General features: G+C 47.4%; 2 protein-coding genes across 2 annotated transcripts in view; both read left to right on the top strand.

The window, feature by feature from the left end:
• The window catches only part of TBC1D1 (TBC1 domain family member 1), a gene marked incomplete at both ends in the record, with an annotated part of 235,246 nt that extends 234,247 nt beyond the window's left edge, over positions 1 to 999 (top strand). The window contains one exon of the mRNA XM_080697261.1: positions 799 to 999. Within this exon, the coding sequence (XP_080553387.1) occupies positions 799 to 999 (201 nt within the window). The remainder of the gene's footprint in view (positions 1 to 798) is intronic.
• Positions 1,000 to 12,575: 11,576 nt separating this feature from the next.
• Positions 12,576 to 15,677, top strand: LOC308264135 (tubulin beta-2B chain-like; the record flags this gene model as incomplete). Its single annotated transcript, XM_080697260.1, has 4 exons — positions 12,576 to 12,632; positions 13,346 to 13,454; positions 13,709 to 13,819; positions 14,617 to 15,677. The coding sequence occupies 4 exons, from the start codon at positions 12,576 to 12,578 to the stop codon at positions 15,675 to 15,677; spliced, it is 1,338 nt and encodes a 445-aa protein (XP_080553386.1).
• Positions 15,678 to 21,635: the final 5,958 nt, after the last annotated feature.

Raw genomic sequence — 21,635 nt, 5'->3', positions numbered from 1 at the left:
TCTGTGTTGCCAGAGCCAACACACGTGGTGCTGAAAGCCTACCCTCATGCAGCAGAGAGAGGAGGCCCAGTCGCTAGAGAAGCACCTGGACTCCCTGCTTACCTGGCACTGGGTGCACGGTGCCACAGGAGCCCCTCAGTCCTCATGGAGAGTGGGCTGAGGAGGCTGCCCATCCCCAAGGGTGGTGGTGACTAGTTCCTGAGACAGTGCAAGGCGACCTTGAGCAGAATGCCGGCGTTCCAGGGCCAGTGCCCAGGTTTCCTGGCATGGTGATGTCTTGTTAACTCTGTGAAAAATATAGAAAGAGAATTTGAAGTTAGAGAACTGTTACTGTGAGGACCTTCTGACAGTAATTGGTCTGAAAGCAATTTGTATGCGCAGACACACGAACCAGTCAAAATCGGCCAGGCTTTGTGCAAGTCATAGCTAAAGCTCCCCATCCCAGTATCCTGGCACAAGAGCCCGTGCATCCCTGAATGGCTACCCTTTCTCCCGGGGGTGTTCTTTGGCCATGTCAGCATTGCCCTCCCGCGGTGGTGATGGGGTCAGGTCCGCCCGACAGTGCAAAGCCACCATCTCAACATTTGGTTCCAAGGAAGGAAATGGAGGATCTTGGGGTGTTTGGGAGGGCATGGCCCAGCCTGCATGCATGGGAGGCCGGAGAAAGTTCCAGTGTGGCCAGAACTGATAATCAGCCACGGGCTTTCCTCTACCAGGTCCTGGCTCCACAGGGCCCTGCAGTGGACCCTGCCGGTTGCCGTGGGCAGGTACTCTCTCATGTCCCTTTTCACTCTCCAGGTGGCAAACAGTAAGATCCAAAGCCTGGAAGCCACAGTAGAGAAGCTCCTGACCAGCGAGAGCAAGCTGAAGCAGGCCACGCTGGCCTTGGAGCTGGAGCGGGCGGCCCTGCTCCAGGTGGTGGAGGAGCTGCGGAGGCAGCCTGCGGAGCCTGGCGCTCGGGAGCCAGATGGCGCCCAGCCGGAACCCACGGGCAACTGACGGTTCTGGAGCAGCTGTGTGCCGTCCCAGCACTGCCCAGGCCTTAACTGAGGGACAAGATGCTGGAGGACAGAGCGTGACATGTACATCTCAGGGAGGAAACGGGCTTGCCAATATGCAGGTTCTTTTGAGCTCAAACTTGCAACTCAGAGGGCCAATGTCCCAGCGTTTGTGCCGTTGTTTTAGGTTCGGAGTCACCCCTCTCCCAGGTTGGTTACTGTACTCAGTAGCTTTAGATGGCATGGACATGAATAAATGCATCTTTATGTTTCCTTGTTCTTGCCTTTCTCAGCAGCTCTGTGTCGTAGAGAGCACTGATAACAGCAGGATTTCAGAAATGGGAAGGGCTCAGGATGATTCCTCAGGCAAAACCGTGGGGCTGCTGTTCTTCAAGAGAGTTCATGTGTCCACACTGCCACCAGCAATGCAGTGGCCCCGCGTCCATTCTGTGATGGAACCTAAGATGAAATGGGGAGGTCTGAAAGGGATTTATTTGGGTTGGACACTTTGATCGCCCACTCAAGTAAGCTTGATCACTATCCGTGGTACTTAAGGAAGTTTGTGTGTTTTTTTTAAGAAAGTTATAGCATTTCTATACATTTTTGCTTCATATTAAAAGTATAGTTGATCAAAGTGATAGTAGATAAATGTTTATGGGAAAATCACCAGTTGTTTGACTCCACCAGGTACTGTTCGCGTGTGGCCTGTAATTGTGGGGTCTGAGATATTTATTTCTTTATGATAGTTGCATATCCATACTATAGAGTGATGTATTTATTTTTGCCTGTTGTATGATGTATTGCAGCTATGTGTTCTTTTGAGTCTCTGCCCCTTAGGAATCTGATTCCCCATAGAAGGAACAGGGCACATCAAGATTCTCAGGGGTGTCCAAGAGTTCTGGGACTTTTAAAAGAGTCCAGGCTGAAGTTACAATCAGATGTATGGCAGCTGACAGTAATTTTTCAGAGGTAGGATGTGTGTCTTGATCATAACTCACAACACAGTGACACCCCCACCCCCACCCCAGGACGAGGACCCGTGCCTTCAAGCAAATACCGCTCACTTCGCCCTGGTTCCAGCTGGCTGCTGTGTGAGGCCCCTCCGTGTGCTCTTGGGATAAGCTGCTTTCAGATAAAAGACTGTGCAGGCACAGCTTGCCTCCTCGACAGCAGAATGATTTCTGGTTCTTATGTTCTAACTATAACCACTGCTTCTGTTCCATGGGAGTCTCTTTGGGGTCTTGTGGTGGTTGGGCCTGGGGTGAGAGGAGAGGTCATCGTACTAGGAGTCATCATGAATCTCCTGGCCATTTAAAAGGGAGACCAAAGAGCCTACGCGGTTGACTGGCCTTTGAGACCCATTCCTGTTGCCACTGCAACGTGGTTCTCATCATGAACCAAGTTGGCCAGTCCAATAGCTGCTGTACCAAGTGGTTCCACCAGATAGAGCTTAGAGGAGTTAACGTTGGAGGGCTTGTTTTCACATTATATTTTAGTATTTGAATGTTTAATAATGTTGAATTTTGAACATCTTATTACTGTTATTCAAAAACACTGACTCTGCATCAAAAAAACAAGAAAGCAATAAAAGAATAAATAATAATTCACCCACGTTCGTGTGGTGTTTGTTCTCGTTAACTTTGGATTTGCGCCTGCTGAGTCCCTGTGGGCCCAAGTGGGAGTGTTACCTAACTAGCAGGGAAAACATGCCTGAGATCAGTGTCCGTTTCCAGCATCCTTACCCAAGCGCATGTGGATGGGGCGTTGATATTAGAACTGATGAGACCAGCTCCATCAGTTGGGTGTGACAGTGTGTGTGCTATTATGAAATGCCATTAGGCCAGGACACTGTTAACCTTGCTGGGCTCTGCACCAGCAGGGCACTGGAAGACATGATGAGATAAATGCTCTGAGACTTTATTCCTGATCTCAAAGAGGGGAGAGGCGAGAAGGCAAGAAAGCCAAACTCCTCAAAGCTCAGCTCAGCTCTTCCCTTTATTGCAGGTTTACAGAATTAAGGCTGGGTCATCAAATCATTCATTGTCTCTGGCTAAGGAGTAGAGCATTGGATTAGGAATGCTTTGGAAGATAAGTTCTTGGCAGTTTATGTAAGAGGGGCAGAGGTGGTTGTCTTCAGCTCCCTCCTTGAGGCAGTCTCCCACCTTTAAGCAAAGCAAGCAAAAGGCGTAGTGAAACAGGAGGAAATAGCTGAGATAGGAAGGGGTATCAAGGTCACTCTCTTCAGTTCACACAGGAAAGGCAGCCTCCTGCCACAGCAAGCAAGAAGCTATAAATCCTTAAGCCAATATTTTTGGACTTAAAATAGTTTCCCACAAAGTCTGTGGATGTCGGTTACACATAGCCTCACCCTATGACCTAGCAAGGAAAAATACATAGAGGCAGCTCGCATCAACCTGAGGATTCTTGGAGGCATTTATTTATTTATTTATTTATTTATTTATTTATTTATGGTACTGGGGATTGACCCCATAGCTCTCTACCTCTGAGCTATACCCCCAGTTCTTTTTATTTTTTTTATTTTGAAACAGGTTCCCTCACTAAGTTGCTGAGGCTGACCTTGAATATGTGATCCTCTGTTTCAGCCTCCCCAGTACTGGGATTATAGGTAAGTACCACTAAACCTGCTTTAGTGGCAAAATTTTAACCATGTGCCATGTTATATTTCTCTCCAGCACAACCATATGCGTGGGCACACACACATGCACACACACATGAACGTTGTCTTTCTTTTGATACTAGTCCATGAACATTGTCTTTATTTTGATACTAGTCATGCCTCTTACACTGAGGACACGGTGCTCTCAGGAAGCACACTGCAAAGCATGGATGTGCCTCTGTGACGTGACTACTCAGTGCCCATGTAGAGGCTGTGTGGAGATAGAAGGGCTGTGCGCACTGTGGTCTGTGTGTCTAGTCTGCTGGTGAATTGGGAGAGGAGAGGCTGTGAGTGCTTGGAGCACTGTGCTTGATACAGGAGAAGGACCGAATCTGACTGTAGTGAGCTGGGAGTGTGAGAGTCGAGAGGGAGGAGTGGGAATCAAGAGTCACTGGCACTTGGCCCAGCTGAGAGGCAAAGCACAGCCAGCTTTGCCAGGGGGCCTGGCAGGGGCGTGTGGGTCTGTGGGAAGCTGTTGCTGCCCTGTGCCCAGCTGGGGTCTGCATCCAGGGATCCAGTGTTGGGCCCAGAGCCACTCTGGGTCAGCACTCTTGTGAAGCAGAGGAAAAAGGACACACTGGAACTGGCCAGACACCACTGTCTGTCGCTATACTGGACAATGAAGACCCTTGGAGGAAGATGGCCTCTGCTTCTGTTCTGCCTTGAGGATATCACACCTTATAACCTGGAGCCAGTCCTGACTTATCACCTGGGAAGGGGACCGTGGGAAATGTGGTTCTGAGTTAATGGGGTTGACATAGTACAAACCTCTACAGTTACCTTTGGAACCCACCTAATTTGGATGACACCATGCATCCGGCCATGGTGGCTCGCTCCTGTGAGCTCAGTACTTGAGAGGCTGGGACAGGGGAATCACAGTTCGATGCCAGCCTCTGCTACTTAGCAAGACCCAGGTTCTGTTCAGAAAGGAGAGAGGAAGAGAGCTGGTTCAATCCCAGAACAAAAAACGAAAGCTATGTAGGGTTTGGGCTGGGTTAGTATTTGGATGAGACAGCATGCGTGTATGAGTCGTTTGTTCAGAGTACACATGATTAGTAATTTCAGATCCATAGGTGGATTTCGCCATTGATGGTGCAATGCTGGAGATGAGAAACTGCAGGAGACCTGCTGGCATCCAGGACTTCCATCCTTCACCTGCTCCCTTCTTCCTAGTGTTTGCAAATATCTCGTTAAGTTACAATCCAGAAATATTCTGTGTGGTGGAATAATTTATAAACCATGTCCTTTTAATTTTTTTAGTTGCTGGCGGTGTCAGACATTGAACTCGAGACGTCTCTCATACTAAGCAAGTGCTCTACCACTGAACTACATCTCCAGCCCCCAAACCGTGGTTTTTGTTTTTTTAGTCTTGTTTGTTGTTTTTTGTACTGGGGATTGAACCTGGGAGTCCTCAACCTCCAAGCTACACCCTTAGGCCTTTTTTGGCTTTCATTTTGAAACAAACTCACTAGGTTGCTGAGAGGCTCACTACATTGCTGAGGTTGTCCTTGGACCTGTCAGCCTCTCAAGCAGTGGGATTACAGGCGCCCACCACCACACCCTGCAAACCATGCTCTTTCAAATCTACGCTTTGCTCTAAGGTTTTATCATGGCTCGAAATAATATTAGTCTGGGAAAGTTGGAGAGAACTTACTTCTGTTGATGACTACAGAATCAATTACCACCTAATTTTGTACAGAAAGAGCTGAGACAGAGGAGCTCAGAGTGGTTGGATACAGGATGGGATTAGATCCTGTTTCCTGCCTGCCTAATAGTGGACAACCTGACCTTAATCCCAGTACTTTTTAGTAATTTTTTCTGATGACATCTGTTTACACAGCTTCCTGTTCCTAAGGGTGATCTGTTCCATGAGGACCCCAAACTGGGTTTGCTCCAGAGATGCCTCCAGTGTTTTTAATTTACCATGAGTTGCAACTGGGGCTCTCCAGCAAGCACCCCGTTTGTGTGGACTGCAAGGGGGAGGAATGCTACAGCAGGAACTGAATCGATTAAATTTGATGTTGTCATTAGATGCACTTTTGGCTCTTGATATTTACTTTTTTTTAACTTTCAGACATTTAAAAGTCTTTGTATTGAAATTTTTAGAAGAAAAAACACAAAATTGCCTTTAGTTTTTTTGTGTGTATGTGGTACTGGGGTTTCTGGAAGCCCTTCTACCTCCGGTGGGTTCCCGGAAGCCCTTCCACCTCTGGGCTACACTCCCAGACCTATATCTATATATAGATATCTATATATCTATCTATATCTATATATATATATATATATTTTTTTTTTGGAAACAGGGTCTCTTAAGGCACCAAGGCTGGCTTTGATCCAGCGCTATCCTCCTGTCCCCGCCTCCCAAGCGCGAGGATTACAAGCGTGCGCCACCACGCCCGGCCCTGCCTTTAGTTTTATAGAAGTGAGGCTTTCTAGTATGTCAAGGTTTTGTTGTCATTTCTAGAAATCATCAGAATGACTAGGGAAGTGCAAGAGTTCTGTTATGAAGCAGTCTCAACAGTCATTATTTAGACTATTTAAAACCAGCAACACACATTAATAAAGACTGCTCTGAGTATCCAAGTTTCATAGATATGTGCCTTTATATTTGTGAACTGATTAAGCCCCAACAGGGAACTCTAATAGGAAAGAGTTTCAACTTAGACTACCATTTGTTTACTAAGAAATTTTGTGCATAACTAAATTGTATTATAAAATAGAAGTTTTGAGTACAGTAAAATTAAATAATTTAAAAGCATGAAGGATAGCCAGGTGTGGTGCACGACTGTAATCCTAGTACTTGGGAGGCCGAGACAGGAGGATCACAGGTACTAGGCCAGCCTCAGCAACTTAGCAAGACCCTGTTTCAAAATAAAAAGGGCTGGGATATAGCTCAGAGATAGAACACCCCTGGCTTCAATTCTCCCTATCACCTGGTAGATCGGTGACAGATAATAGATTAGATAGATAAGAGATGATCGGGTAAAGTTGCTGTCCACAGGTGTATTTTTTGCTTGGTGGTGGTGGGGAACCCAGGGCCTTGTGCATGCTAGGCAAGTGTCCTACCACTGGCCCACACTCCCAGCTCTACCCAGGGTTTTCAAAGAGAACATTATTTTAAATGTTGTTTTAATTCAGATGTCAGTTTCCAAGTTCTACCTATTTTGATGGTTGGTTTTGATGCACTTTCATAACAAAACAGAAAGATGGTTCCCAAATCTAGTAACTTCATGGAGGGAGAGCACTCCTGGTCATATTAAGCCACGATGCTCACAAGTCATTTTTATTCACCAGCTATGCAAAGGTCTTTGTTGAAATCTAGTAAATTTCCATCTTCTCTGATGGCAGGCAATGCAAACTAATCAAAATGTGTTAGAGCTGTATACATTTTAAAAGCTAAAACAACTCTTCACTTGGAAACTTGAACAAGTTATAAGAGGATTTCCAAGTTCTAGTTAACACCCTCACATGATTTTTGCCAAAACATGACCTAAACAGTGGAAACATTCCAGTATCCTTTTCTGAAAAGCCTCCGGTAACACTTTCTCAGCAAACTTTCCTTGGGTTCTGCCCACTTGGAGCCCTCTGCTCTGGATAATGGTGGCGGGGTAGAGGCGGAAGGTTCTAGTCTGTGGATCTTTTACCACATGGCGTTGCAGGTGTAGACACGCTTTCTCAACCGTAGCCCCTTCCCTCAGAGCTACAGAAGTCGAGGCTCTGGGGTTGCCAAGTGCTTGGCAGAGTGGAGCTGGAGAGTGTGCGTTAGGAACAGAGCCTGTGGGTCACCCATGAGAATCCCGCCATCGCTGCTTGAGGCACTTTTCTCAGGCTCCCTGGAACGAGCCTGACAACCTAACTCCCTAACTCAGCAGTTTTGTTATGGTTTGGTTTCCCTCCCCTGCAGGGAGGTTTGTTTGCTTTTCCTTGTTCTTCCGACTATACTTTCCTACTTTTATTTTTCCCTTATTGCAAATTTGGGTCGATTTTGACTAATTTTGAGTGCTCTTCTAGAAATTTCTTCTTTCTAAACCCTGAAGCTATAGTGCTAATGTTTTCCATCTGTAGGAAGAGCTGACTCAGATTACTATTAAACTCTGGCTCTGACTCTCAGCACCCTGCAGGGTGGCACACCAAAACTGTGCAGATGGTGAACTGGTGAATTTGGAAGGTCCAGCCAGGTTTTCTTGGGGGTCTGTTTACTGCCACCAAAGTTCTGCCCTTCTCAGTCCTTCCTGTACCTTCCACCAGGGAAGGCATGCTCTATTTTCCTTTCGTTGAAGAACATGACCATCAACTCTGCTCCTGCGTTTCCTACAGTCAAATCATCGAAACAGCTTGGTTATTAGGAAAAGATGAAATGAGATTTTTCTAGAAGGGAGTCTAGTAGACTAGAGAGAAGAATCAAGGGAAGAGACGAGGGGAGGAAAAGGGAATGAAACTGACTAAATCATGTTTATAATTGTAATGCGCCAATAAAAAATTATGAAAACAATTAGCTCTTCTACCCAGCATCCCGCTCCCTGCTCTGGCCCCACATAGATCTTCACGTAAAGCTGGCCCTCCTTCAGGTGTAGCACAAAGTCTCACCTGTTCTGTTCTCACTCTCTCCAGCGGTGTCATGGCATCCTCTACTGCCTACCAAGGCTTGTTCTGGGTCCTGGAACAACAGGGTCAGTGCCTGCCATCATCGGGCTTTTTAACTAGGAGGGGATAGGTGAATGAAACAGGTAAATGAAAATCGACGACATGGTGGGTGCTGCCTACAGAGTGGTCAGAGAAGGCCCAACCGGGGAGCTGGGGGGCAGTGATACTAGAAGGATAAGAAAAAGAACCAGTGAACAGAGGAGCTGGGTGAGAGTGTTCTGGGAAGTTTAATATGGGAAGTCTCCTTTTCAAATGATACATAATTCTAGCCTAGCTTGAGTTTTGGGATCAAATCCTTTCAAAAACTCCAAACTTAGCCGGGCGTTGGTAGCACAAGCCTGTTAATTCTAGCACTTCAAAGGCGGAGACAGTATTCAAGGCCAGCCTCAGAAACTTAGTAAGACCTGTTTCAAAATAAAAATAGGACTGGAGGTAGAATGCTCCTGAGTTTCATCCCCAGTACCAATAAATAAATAAAAAACAAAAAGCCCCCAGAGTTGTTCAGGTTCTTCTGAGTTGCGTTTCTTTTAACATGAGTCAATAGTGCAGTTGAACGTGGATCCTATTTTGACTTGACGTCTCCAGAACATTCAAAGCCAAATTGGCGGTCTTTTCATTAGCCAGTGTGTAGGCATTGGGTTCTGACTCCATTTGACTCCAGTTTTACTTTATTCCAGTTATTTCATACTTTCTCAAACCTTTAACATCTTCAAAATACTCAAGGAAGGGGATGGGACGTGGTAACTATAAATAGAAGCCACATTCAGTGGTTATGAGCACGGGCCCTGGAGTCAGCGGGGATCCAGCCCTGGTTCCTGTCTGTCAAATGAAAATGACTGTTGTGGGAATATTTATGAAAAGCCATGAGCTCTGTAGCTGACACTAAGTTAACAAACAATAAATGCTAGTTATCATTACATTATGATGCTGTAAACTAAATGGACCCACTTCTGTGAGCTTGAAATCACCTCCGCGGACTGTAAACATTTAACGTAGGTGCTCTTCAGAAGTGTTATGAGCCCCTACAATCATCTCATGCTGGGCCAATATAATTTTATGTTTCTGAACGTGCAATGACCAAACACAAAGTGGGAAGCTGTAGGAACACAAACCTTGATGTCAGCAAAGCTTTTGACAACATCTCTCGTGATAGCTTCAATAAATTAAAGCTTATTTTAAACAAAGTTACACGGGCAGAAAGACAGCTGAACAGGTTAAACAAGTAGTGCTCTAGATGGTGGTTCTGAGCCCTAGTTGCACATTAGAATCATCTGGAGAAATTGTTTAAAGTATTAGTACCTGGGGACTCAAGGGAAATAAATTCAGAACTACTTGGGGTAGGCCAGGTGTGTTGGAGTTTTTGGTTTTGTTTTTTAAAGTTAATTTTAAAGTTGAGCTGAGATTGAAAACTACTGCTGTAATTGATAATGGGTTTGATGCAAACCTAAGAGCTAGGAGTTTGCCTTATCTGGGTTTTAGTTTATTAAAAAATCAATGTAGCCAGGTGTGGTGGTGCACGCTTGTAATCCCCGCGCTTGGGAGGCGGAAACAGGAGGCTCGCGTAGGTTCGAAGCCAGCCTCGCTGGCTTAAAAGACCCTGTTTCCAAATTTTAAAAAAAAGATTATATATATACATACACACACACACACACACACACACACACACACACAATACATATATACATATATATATACATACATACTATATATATATATATATATATATATATCTGGGAGTATAGCCTGGAGGTAGAAGAGTTTCCAGGAACCCCAGTACCACCAAAACAACAACAAAAAATCAATGTATTTTATGGGTCTTTAGCCAGAAGTGCACATTTGTATCAGTGACTTGCATGCAGACCTAGGGGGCATGCCTTTTAGATGCATGGATGCCTGTAACCAAATGCAGAGATTGACAAATAAATCTTCCTTTACACATTGCTTAGCTAGACAGTTGACCTGACTTGAGGAAGATGTACCTTTATGCCAGGTTCTAAATCCATGCAGGGCAGTGAGTCCTAAAGTGTAGGCTCCAGACCAGTGGTGTTCTTGTCTGCTGAAATTTGCTAGAAAGACATTAATTGGTTCTCCAACCTACAAATGCAGAAACTCTGGAGAGTGGGGTGGGGTTGGCCCTCCTCTTAAGAAGCCCTCCAGGGGACTCTGATGTGTGCTGATGTTGAAGAACCACTGTGTGGAGAGGAGAGTCCACTGGACAAGAACAAGAAGAGACACCTATTAGCAACAGGAATGACTGTAGTCTTGAGTTGTAGTTTTATTTTGTTTCTGCTTTCTGATTGCTATGAAGACCTTCACAACTTGTAGGCCCTGCCTTTTGCTTGTATCTCTCGTCCATATTCAAGGTATAAATTGATTTATTGAAAATCTATGTTGCTGAGAGCCTAAGTGGCTGAGGCTGGTTTTGAATCTGCACCATCCTCCTGTCTCAGCCTCTTAAGTGCGGGGATGACAGGCGTGCACCACCACACCCGGCTTTTGAAAACTACACTTCCCTGATTCACAGTAGCCAAAATAGGGAACTAACCCAGGTGTCCATACACAAATGAATGGGTTAAGAAACTGGAATGTACACATAGTGAAATTTTACTCAGCCATAAAGAACAACAACATTATGTCATCTACAGGAAAATAGATGGAACTAGAGCACATTATGCTAAGTGAGTTCAGCCACACTCAAAGTCAAGGGCCAGATGTTTCCTCTCATGTGCGGAAGCTAAAGGGAAAATAGGGGAGAACGTTCTGGTGGAAAGGGCCCTGTCAGGATTGAGAGGCTAACAGCCATGATTGTTAACTGATGGCCTCTCGGGGGGGGGGGCATAACTTGAAATAGATTTAGTTGAAGTAGATTTAGTCAGCACAATGACCAGGATCTGGAAAATTTGCAAACACTAGTCTTCTCTGCAAAATAATAAAATGACTCAAGCATGGCCAGCCTTTTGCCTGTACCTCTGATAGAGACCGACTACTAACATGGCGAGCAGGATTCACGCTTATAACCACAGCGCCACCCGGGCTTGTGGGGCATTTTTGCTCCATGAACTCGACCCCCTTTCCTGTAGCTTCTCACCTCCTGCTCATAATGTTGGCCTCAGGTGCCTGCAACTATCATCATTTTAGATTTGGAGAAACTGGCTCCAGAGAGGAGAGGGAGAGGCAGAGACCCCCGCTCACTTCCCACTGAGGATGAGACTAAGGTTGGTGCTGACCTGATCCTGCCCCGACCTTGGAAACTCGACCGGGCCTTCTCCAGGTGAGAAGGACGCAGGCTCCCAGGTTCCTTTGCAGCTCCTCGAGGCCTTTCAGCCTCCATCTCTGAGCTGTGAAATGGGGGTGGTAATGCTCATTCCCGGACAGCTGTGCTCAACAGAAATAGAATGTGAGCCACAGCTAGAATTCTAACTTTTTCTACTTTTTCACAAATTAAAACAGTGAAATTAATTTTAAAAATATTTTATTTCACATTTGGGAGGCTGAGACTGGAAGAACATAGTTCACGGACAGCCTCAGCTACTTAGTGAGGCCCTCCGCAACTCAGTGAGACCAAAGAATAAGGATCGCACGGGTTCGAAGCCAGCCTCTCTGGCTTAAGAGACCCTGTTTCCAAATATATATATATATATATATATATATATATATATATATATATATATATATATATATGTCTGGGAGTGTAGCCTAGAGGTAGAAGGATTTCCAGGAACCCCAGTACCACCAAAATAAATAAATAAATGAAATAAAGAATACAAATGCCTTTCTGGGTTCCATATCCAGACCCGCAAAAAAACAACAACAACAAAAAACACAGTATATCCAGCCCATTATCATTTCTATTTGTAATCAATATTTTTTAATTGGCAATAGAGTATTTTACATTATTTTAACTACCCAGCCCCTGAAAGCCAGTGAGTCTTTTCCACTTCCAGCACGCCTCACTTCAGACACCTCTCTTGTGGCTAGTGTCCACTGAGGTGGACTGAGCAGGTCTGTGAGGCTCATCTCGTCCTCAGAGCCTCATAGACCTGCCCCCTAGACCCGGCAGCCCTGGCGCTGCAGAGCATCCTCACACCTGGGACCAGGCCCCAGCCCTCCCTCATGATGCTGTAATCCACACTGAGCTGCCCAAGCCCCGCCCACCGTCCTGGGGTATAAAAGCCAGAGCTGTGGGGCAGCAGCCGGTCTCTGTGCTGCGGGGCTCTCAGGTTCACCCAGGGGTCACAGCTCTCAGAGCCAGCGCCATGCGTGAGATTGTGCATATCCAGGCGGGCCAGTGCGGCAACCAGATCGGAGCCAAGGTGGCCACGATGGTGGCTGGGGGGTGGGCAGGGTGGGACCCCAGGTCTGCTGGTAGCCATGTGGGCGACAATGCCTCAGGGAGCCTGTGTAGACCCTGGCACCCAGGTGGCACGTTCTTGGGAAGGGCGCTGGGCATTCAGGGAAGCTGTACCATCTGCCACCATGCTGAGGCGATACAGCTGTGTCTGCCTTAGGCAAGGCCCTTTGTTTCCTTGGGGCACAAACCCTATGGGGTGCAGTTTTCACAACCTAGTCTGGGTCCTCCTGATGGCCAGTTGATTTCTGCCACCACCTGCATGCCCTCTCAGGATCATGCCACCCTTGCCCACCCGCTCCCTGGAGGGCGTTGTTGAGAGCTGAGAGGGGTTTATGCCAGGAGCCCTGGAAGCAGCCTTGGGGCCAGGGCCGCCTGATCCTCCGTCCTCCTGGGACCCATGCCTCAGCCAGGATTCAAGGACACTCGGCCCTGCCGGGAGTGTCGCCCTCTGTGTCCACCGCTTCCTAGAGAGGGTCTGTGCTGCCCCTCCTCTCCAGTGCTCCGCTCAGCCCTTGGTCTGTGGCTGTAACGTGGCCCCTGCTCTGTGGTTCCTGAAGTCCTGGGCGGTGGCAGCCCTCTGGGCTCAGTCGCTCAGTTGACTGGCCATGACAGTGCTGTTCCCAGCCCTCCTTGGGGCCAGGAGCCAGCCCTGAGGGGATGCTCTCTGCATTTCAGTTTTGGGAAGTAATTAGCGATGAGCATGGGATTGACTTCACGGGCAGTTACTGCGGAGATAGTGAGCTGCAGCTGGAGAGGATCAACGTGTACTACAGCGAAGTTGCTGGTAAGTATTGGATGTAGGGCAAAAGTGCCAGAGCAGTGCTTCCTGCACACTCACTTAAATTGCCAGTCACACACACACAAGATCACTTTACAGTCCCTGAAGAGTCCCGCGTGCCAGCCAGGACTAGGTGTGCTCAGCATCCCCTCTTTTTTCCCCCGTCTGTGTCATGAGTTCTTCCGTGAGGCCTGCGTAGCGCTCAGCCCCGTCCTGACTTCCTTGCCAAACACAGGTCTGAATTGGTTCTTGTTCAGCAGGCAGCAAATACGTGCCTCGGGCCATCCTGGTGGACCTGGAGCCCGGCACGATGGACTCGGTGAGGTCGGGACCTTTCGGCCAGATCTTCAGGCCAGACAACTTTGTTTTCGGTACGTCCACGTGGTCCCGGGAGCCAGCCACACGACTCACCTTCTCAACAGCCACACGGTTTTCCGCGTCAAGTGCCGCCGTGAGACTGTGGCCACAGACAGCCCTCGTGCTGGCCTAGCCCCACCCAGCCCACAGGGGTCATGACTCTGGTCACTCGCTGGGCAGCTCGGAGTCAGTGTCAACCTGCAGAGGCTGTGGGAGCGCTCCATGACAGAGCAGCCTCTGCAGGGAAAGAATAAAGAACAAAAACACTTGTAACAGGTTCTATGGGCCCCAGGTGACCTCCTGGATCAGCACAACAGGTAACTACTTGAAGACACTAAGGGCCTTCGGGAGCGGTGCTGCATGCCTGAGATCCCGGCCCGAGATGGAGGGTCGCAAGCTCGAGGCCAGTGCACAGCAACTTAGCAAGACCCTGAGTGGACATAATGAAAGGGACACACTGAGCCCCTCTCTGCGGGATCACAGAACTGCCCCTGGCCCGCTTAATTGTATCTAATTAGGGCATTTGCTGAATATCTCTGCTTGACTTAGAGGCAGCTGTCACTGATTAAACATCCCCTTCTTACAGTTTTCTTTAGGGTGATCCCAGGAGCTTTTGAGGGTCATGAACACATTGGGATTTTTTTAGAACATTAACCCCTCTTAGGATACCAATTTTCATAGGTAACAGACCCTCTCCAGAAGACCATCAAACAGGTTATCTAAGACTAGTCCGACCTTGTCCTCCACAGTCCAAACGACAGGTTCCAAAGTGCTTTGTGTCTGTATCTAACATTCTCTTTCCCTCGGGCAGGTCAGAGCGGGGCAGGAAATAACTGGGCCAAGGGCCACTACACCGAGGGTGCTGAGCTGGTGGAGTCAGTCCTGGACATGGTACGGAAGGAGATGGAAAACTGTGACTGCCTGCAGGGCTTCCAGCTCACCCACTCGCTGGGGGGCGGCACAGGCTCGGGCATGGGCACCCTGATCATCAGCAAGATCCGCGAGGAGTACCCCGACCGCATCATGAACACCTTCAGCGTCATGCCCTCGCCCAAGGTGTCGGACACCGTGGTGGAGCCCTACAACGCAACGCTGTCCGTGCACCAGCTGGTGGAGAACACGGACGAGACCTTCTGCATCGACAACGAGGCCCTGTACGACATCTGCTTCCGCACCCTCAAGCTGACCACCCCCACATACGGGGACCTCAACCACCTGGTGTCAGCCACCATGAGCGGGGTCACCACCTGCCTGCGCTTCCCAGGCCAGCTAAACGCTGACCTGCGCAAGCTGGCCGTCAACATGGTGCCCTTCCCCCGCCTGCACTTCTTCATGCCCGGCTTTGCGCCCCTGACCAGCCGGGGCAGCATGCAGTACCGTGCCCTAACCGTGCCCGAGCTCACCCAGCAGATGTTCGACGCCAAGAACATGATGGCCGCCTGCGACCCCCGCCATGGCCGCTACTTGACGGCAGCTGCCATCTTCCGGGGCCGCATGTCCATGAAGGAGGTGGACGAGCAGATGCTGAATGTGCAGAACAAGAACAGCAGCTACTTCGTGGAGTGGATCCCCCACAACATGAAGACGGCCGTGTGCGACATCCCGCCCCGCGGCCTCAAGATGTCGGCCACCTTCATCGGCAACAACACCTCCATCCAGGAGCTGTTCAAGCGCATCTCGGAGCAGTTCACCGCCATGTTCCGGCGCAAGGCCTTCCTGCACTGGTACACGGGCGAGGGCATGGACGAGATGGAGTTCACCGAGGCAGAGAGCAACATGAACGACCTGGTGTCCGAGTACCAGCAGTACCAGGACGCCACGGTGGAAGAGGAGGAATTTGAGGAGGAGGTGGGGCAGGAGGAGGAGCCTTGAAAATGTCTCTGATAAATCCCACATCCTTATCAAACTTCTCTCAGCCTCTGGCATGACATTTTTATGTGCTGAATTTTGCCTGGCAGGAGTTCACTATTGGTAACGTGGAGCTTCACTACAAATGACAGTATTATCTCAACATATTTTTAGTAAGAAATCATGTGTGTAAAACCTCGTGGTTCTTATTCTCTCTTACAATACTTATTCTTTCTTAGAATAATTTCATTCTCCACTAAATACTTCTGAGGAATAAAGTTAGTTTAACCTTGCCTGTAACAGAGTGTGTCTGCTTTAGCGCATTTGATTGTGGTATGCCTGCTATTTCAGTAAAGAGATGCCAATGCTTCTAATAGTGTCCTGTTTTAGTAAGGAAGATAAAAGTACATGTTCCACTGACCCAAGGTATAATAAGGTTTTCTCTCAAGTTTTCAAGAAGCGGAGAGTTTTATTCCAAATTCTTTGAATCTATAGAATTGACACATTAGGTGAAGACTTGTTTCTCTACGTCTCCCTAGAGGATATGCTAAAAATGTAAAGCTACACTTGTCTATCAGATAAACAGAATGACATAAATTCTAGATGTCCTAAGATAGCAGACATGAGCACTACAAATGTTCCACCTAAAGTTTCTTTTTTCTGCAGGTCTGGGGATGGAACCCAGGGGCATTTGACCTCCGAGCTACACCCCATTCCCCATTTTTTATTCATTTTGAAACAGGGTCTCACTAAGTTACAGAGGGCCTCACTAAGTAGGTGAGGCTGTCCTTGAAATGCGATCCTCCAGTCTCAGCCTTCTGAATGCTGGGATTACAAGCGTGCACCACCAGGCCCAACCTGAAGTTTCTTTTGAAATGAGTTTTGGCACAAACATTTTCAGACAATAGGAGCTTACAATGGGGTGCTAAACTAGATTCCATCTTTGCTGCTGTTGAAGTTAAAGCTTGTTTTCAACATGTGCTTATTTCTGTTTGTTTAGGCCCTGTCGGGGCCCACTCGGCTGGACCGAGATGGCACCCGGGCTTGTTGCCAGCATGGACTCAAGATGGCGCCTAGGCTTGCAGCCAAGTCACGAGGCTCACGAGGCTGGCGGTGCCCTGAGCCTGCGCAGTGAGCCCTATCAGGCGCCCTACGGATGATCAGTGACGCAGCTCCTCGTGCTACCACCAGCCCGCCTATGAGAGGGTTAGAAATGCGCATGCCCTAGCTGTGGGAAGCTTGGGGTTGGTGGAGTGATGAGAGAGGAGTTATGAGACTGATATATATTTGCCTGCTGTGCGCATTGGTAGCAGCAACAGCAGCAGCAGCATTATTATTATTGAGAAGGAGCATTAAAAGAGGAAGTAGCTTCATCAACAGAGTCGGCGTTCGTTTGTTTCTTCCCTAGGCTCTGCTGGTCAGAGCCTTAGGGATGCGATAAGGCCCAAGTTGTTGGGAGAGTAGAAGGACTGGGAAGCGGGTAAACTGAGGGATGACCTAAGGGAGAGAGTTTGAGTCTTTGGGGAATTGTGCCAACAGCCAGCAACATGATCGAGCCCAATGCTCAGGAACCTCCGAGACAGAGAAATTCTCAGGGTTTTTTTTTTCTTGTAGAAAATCCTCTGTTTAATTTATTTGAAAAATGTGAATGCAGATTGCATATGCCTTCTGGTATCAAATGCAGCCTTAAAAGCTTTTGATCAATGGCACACCATTTAAAAAACCCTTCCCAACGATTTCATGAAAACCTTAAAAACAGCTGTATTTTTTTTTTTATCAACTTCTCCTGAAGGAACTTAGAAGGTAACACATAAACTTGCCATGGATATGGACCAAAGGTGAACCTGGTTGAAGGTGGTGACTACCATGGAGGTTAATTGTAGGGCGACCACTTAACAGTGCCACATGGACACCCATTGTATTGGGAAACAAACACTTTAACTGGGAAAATGAGTGCAGGGGAGGTGATCTGGTGGGTACTTCAAAAAAATCCGGCTGGGCTCTGGGTGGAACTCAGGGGTAGAGCCCTTGCCTAGGATGTGTGAGGTCCTGCGTTTAATCCCTGGCACCACACAACACAGTTGATTTTAAAGAAGTTTAGGAAGATAAATGTCCAGTATTCACAAGGTTGGGACCAGTGACTTTTCTGGAGAATCTATGTAGTAAGGATGCACAACTTGGAACTCAGTTACCACCAGCCTGCCACTCGAGATTTCAAATGATCCTCTAGGTTTCAGAATACTGAACGAATACGCCTGAATACAACCGAGACAGTCTGGGACCCCCATGAGAAACAGCACCCCTTAAGGGAATAAACACCCTGAGGGGAAGGAGACAGGGACACGAAGGGACAGTACAGGTGTACTTGAGGGCCTTAGCTTGGGGCTTGTTAGCTGTTCAGAGCATGGTGTGTGCTCTCCTCATTTAACTCCCACCTTATTAAGAGCATCATGTGTGCCTTTACTATCTCCTCCTCTAACAATCAAGGCCTCAAAAATCCAGGTGTGTCCTTGAGGCCAAGATACTCCCACCATGGTTCTGTGAGCACACACAGGGATAAAAGCCGTGGAGGAGCCATCCAAACAGCAACTTTCCAACTTGTTACAGCCGTGATCTGTGTTTTCTTCCACTCCCACCTGTGTTCTGAACAGCTGCAAAAGACAGGTGTTAGCTGGGTGTGGTGGTGCACACTCATCATCCTAATACTTGGGAGACTGAAACAGAAGCATTGCAGGTTCACAGTCAGCCTCAGCAACTTAACAAGACTGTTTCAAAATAAAAAAATGTTTTTTTAAAAAAAGGAGTTGTGGGTATAGCTCAGAGGTTGGAAGCCCCTGGATTCAATCGCTAGTACCAAACAAAAAGATGTTTGTATACTGGATATGATATTGTGATATAAAAGATATATTAGGTGCCAGGATGAACAGCTAACTACCCCTCCTCAGGGTTGAAGTGCTCACCCAGAGAAAGATACACCTTTGTTTTCTGTTTGGTATTTTGTTGTTCTTGTGTGGTAATACTGATTAACCCTAGGGCCTCATTCATGCTAAGCAAGTACTTTACCACTGAGCTGCATCCCCAGCTCAAACCATATCCTCTGCGTGTGTGTGTGTGTGTGTGTGTTTCCAGATATTGAACTCAGGGTCTCATACATGCTAGGCGAAGCTCTACTGCTGAACCCCCCCCCCCCCCGGCCCTTGAAAGGCAGGGCTCTGAAATGCACCTGAAGCCAATGCGTACTCCTGAAGAACAGCCCACCTGACCACCCTTTCGCAGAAACCAAGCTAGCTCCGTTCTTGTTCTGAGCTAGACTGACCCTCTTGGCTGGTGCTGTCTCCTCTTCTGCTCCATCAAGAAGCACCAGAAGAGTCTTTTTCCTGCCACAGGTGCCTCCGGTCCTTCTGATGGGCACACGGGAACCCACAAAGCTGGCACCAGGGCCACCAGATGAAGGGCGAAACCATCAGGACGCAGGGCCCATGACGCCCGGGCTCTGGCCCACCGCTACGGCTCTTCATCTCGTCTCGGTGACCACCGTTGTCTCTGTAAAATCTTTCTTGTTTTCCCTTAATTTTTCTTTTCTTTCTTTTTTTTTTTTTTTTTTTTTTTTTTTTGGTGGTACTGGGGGTGGAACCCAGAGGCTTTCTACCTCTGGGCTATACTCCCAGACCTTTTTTTTTATATATTCTATTTGGAAACAGGGTCTCACTAAGTTGCTGAGAGCCTCACTAAGTAGCTGAGGCTGGCTTCGAACCCATGCGATCCTCCTGTCTCAGCCTCCCGAGCACAGGGATTACAAGCGTGAGCCACCATGCCCGGCTTATTTTTTCTTTTTGTTTCTTCCTTTTGTGTGTTTGTGTGTGGTACTAGAGATTGAACCTCTGAGCTATACCCCAAACCTTTTTAATTTTTATTTTCAAACAAGCTCTCCCTGAGTGTCTCAGGCTGACCGTAAACCTGTAGTCCTCCTGTCTCAGCCTCCGATATATTGTAATTAAAGGCGTGTACCACCATACCCACCTGGCTTTTTCCATTTCATAGCATTTCAGTCAAAGAAGACTGGTTATCAATTTATTAAAGACATCCGTTTCCAAGTTCTATATTTTATTGACTAGCTATCAAAGTGTTAGAAATTGTCAAATTTTTATTTATTTATTTATTTATTTTGGTGGTACTGGGATTCCTGGAAGCTCTTCTACCTCCGGGCTACACTCCCAGACCTATTTTTACATTTTTATTTGGAAACAGGGTCTCCTAAGCCAGCGCGCGCGGCTGGCTTCGAACCAGCGCGATCCTCCTGTCTCTGCCTCCCAAGCGCGGGGATTACAAGCGTGCGCCACCACGCCCGGCTGTAAAACTTTTAAATAAAAGTTTTTAGATGCAGGCACAAGTTTAAGTCAGATGGTCTACAATAATAATTGGGTGTTAAAAGGACTATATTGGGGCAAACTTTCAGTGGCCACATTGTCTACTTCTCTTTCAGCACCAGGGGGGCGGGGCTCCTGAAACTCAGTGGGCACTGGGGAGGACTTGGCAGGGGAGCTGTAGGGAGCTGTGGCCCTCCTGTGACAGCCACATTGGGTGGGAGCCCAAGATAATCTACTGGGGGAAAAAAAACGTACACTGTCATATCTTTTGGAGGCCCTGAGACAGTTATCTGTAACAGTTTGAGATGTCGAGGTGGGATCTTGTTCTAAGCTAGTTTAGAAAAAATAGCCAGAACTATACTGCTGCAAGTATAAGCAGAGTTTATGATTAAAAAGGTAGAAAGAATGTAGGAGTGGAGTGCCTTGAAAGTAAGACCCTGAAGTCTCTGAACACGGAACATATTTTATGAGAATTTGCCATCTCCCTTTTTTACACCGTCTAGCCAATAATCTTCTTTTCCCCCCAAACGCAGGTGCAGGCCGCCAGTTACCTCTGTTGTGCGAGCCCCCTCTGTTGGACTTCTTTGTTCATCCTCACCGGGGCAGACAGGTCTGACATTGATCAAAATGTGTTACTTGGTTAACAAGGTCAGGAGGTTGCATGGGAGCCTGCTCTGTCTTTGATTTTAGTTTTAAAGCGTGCATTGTCCACCTGTGTCCTTGGTGAGTTTTTAGCCCTTTTGTATCTCTGCTAAAAGTTGCTTATTATGTTAAAAAAAACTTGTCTAACAAAAAAGAAAGACACAGGAATGTAGTCTTTTAAAGTATGAAGGTTTAGGGCTATAACTATTTTGTGTAATTAGTAATTACTACTGGGTTAACAGAGTTTGCTTTTTCTCTTTAACCTAAACTATTGTAAAAAATCCATATAATTCTAGTGTCCAGCTGGGCTAAGAGCCAACTATTAGCTGACCAAGGTCAATCCTGGCTGTAGCTCTTGGCTGACAGCTTAGAGGCAGAGAAAATAATTTTATTGTTCTGCCTAAGTATGAAAGCTTGTTCTTATTAGCAATTAATACAGCTCTTATTAACAATCAATACAAGTCGGGCGTGGTGGCGCACGCTTGTAATCCCAGCATTTGGGTGGCTGAGACCAGAGGATCACGGTTCACAGACAGCCTCAGCTACTCAGTGAGGCCCTCCGCAACTCAGTGAGACCCTGTTTCAAAATAAAGAATAAAAAATTGGGCAGGGGGTGTAGCTTGGAGGTCAAATGTCACTGGGTTCCATCCCCAGACCCCCCCCAAAAAACAATCAATACAGGCCCAATCCCCATCATTAATAATGCTATTAATAATAACCAGAACATTCTACATGAAGCTTTAGTGCTGTTTGGAAAAGGATAAGTGGCACCCACCCCAGAGACAGGACGCCAGTTGCCCTACACAAGGAACAGGGCCTTCAGGGAGGCTCAAGGCCTCTGCTATGGGAGACAGAACGGAACCCCCGGCCACGGATGCTGAGAGTAACAGAAAGGCCTGTTGAGGTGCAGCTGGGTCCCGTGGTGTGAGCTCAGCTGGGTTCTGAGGCAGAGAAGCCCCACCTGCAGACCTGC

This window comes from Muscardinus avellanarius (genome assembly GCF_963383645.1).
Source record: "Muscardinus avellanarius genome assembly, chromosome: 6".
In the NCBI taxonomy this organism is placed as follows: Eukaryota; Metazoa; Chordata; class Mammalia; order Rodentia; family Gliridae; genus Muscardinus; species Muscardinus avellanarius.
The sequence above is the reverse complement of the archived record's forward strand: the minus strand, read 5'-3'. Positions and strand labels throughout refer to the sequence as shown.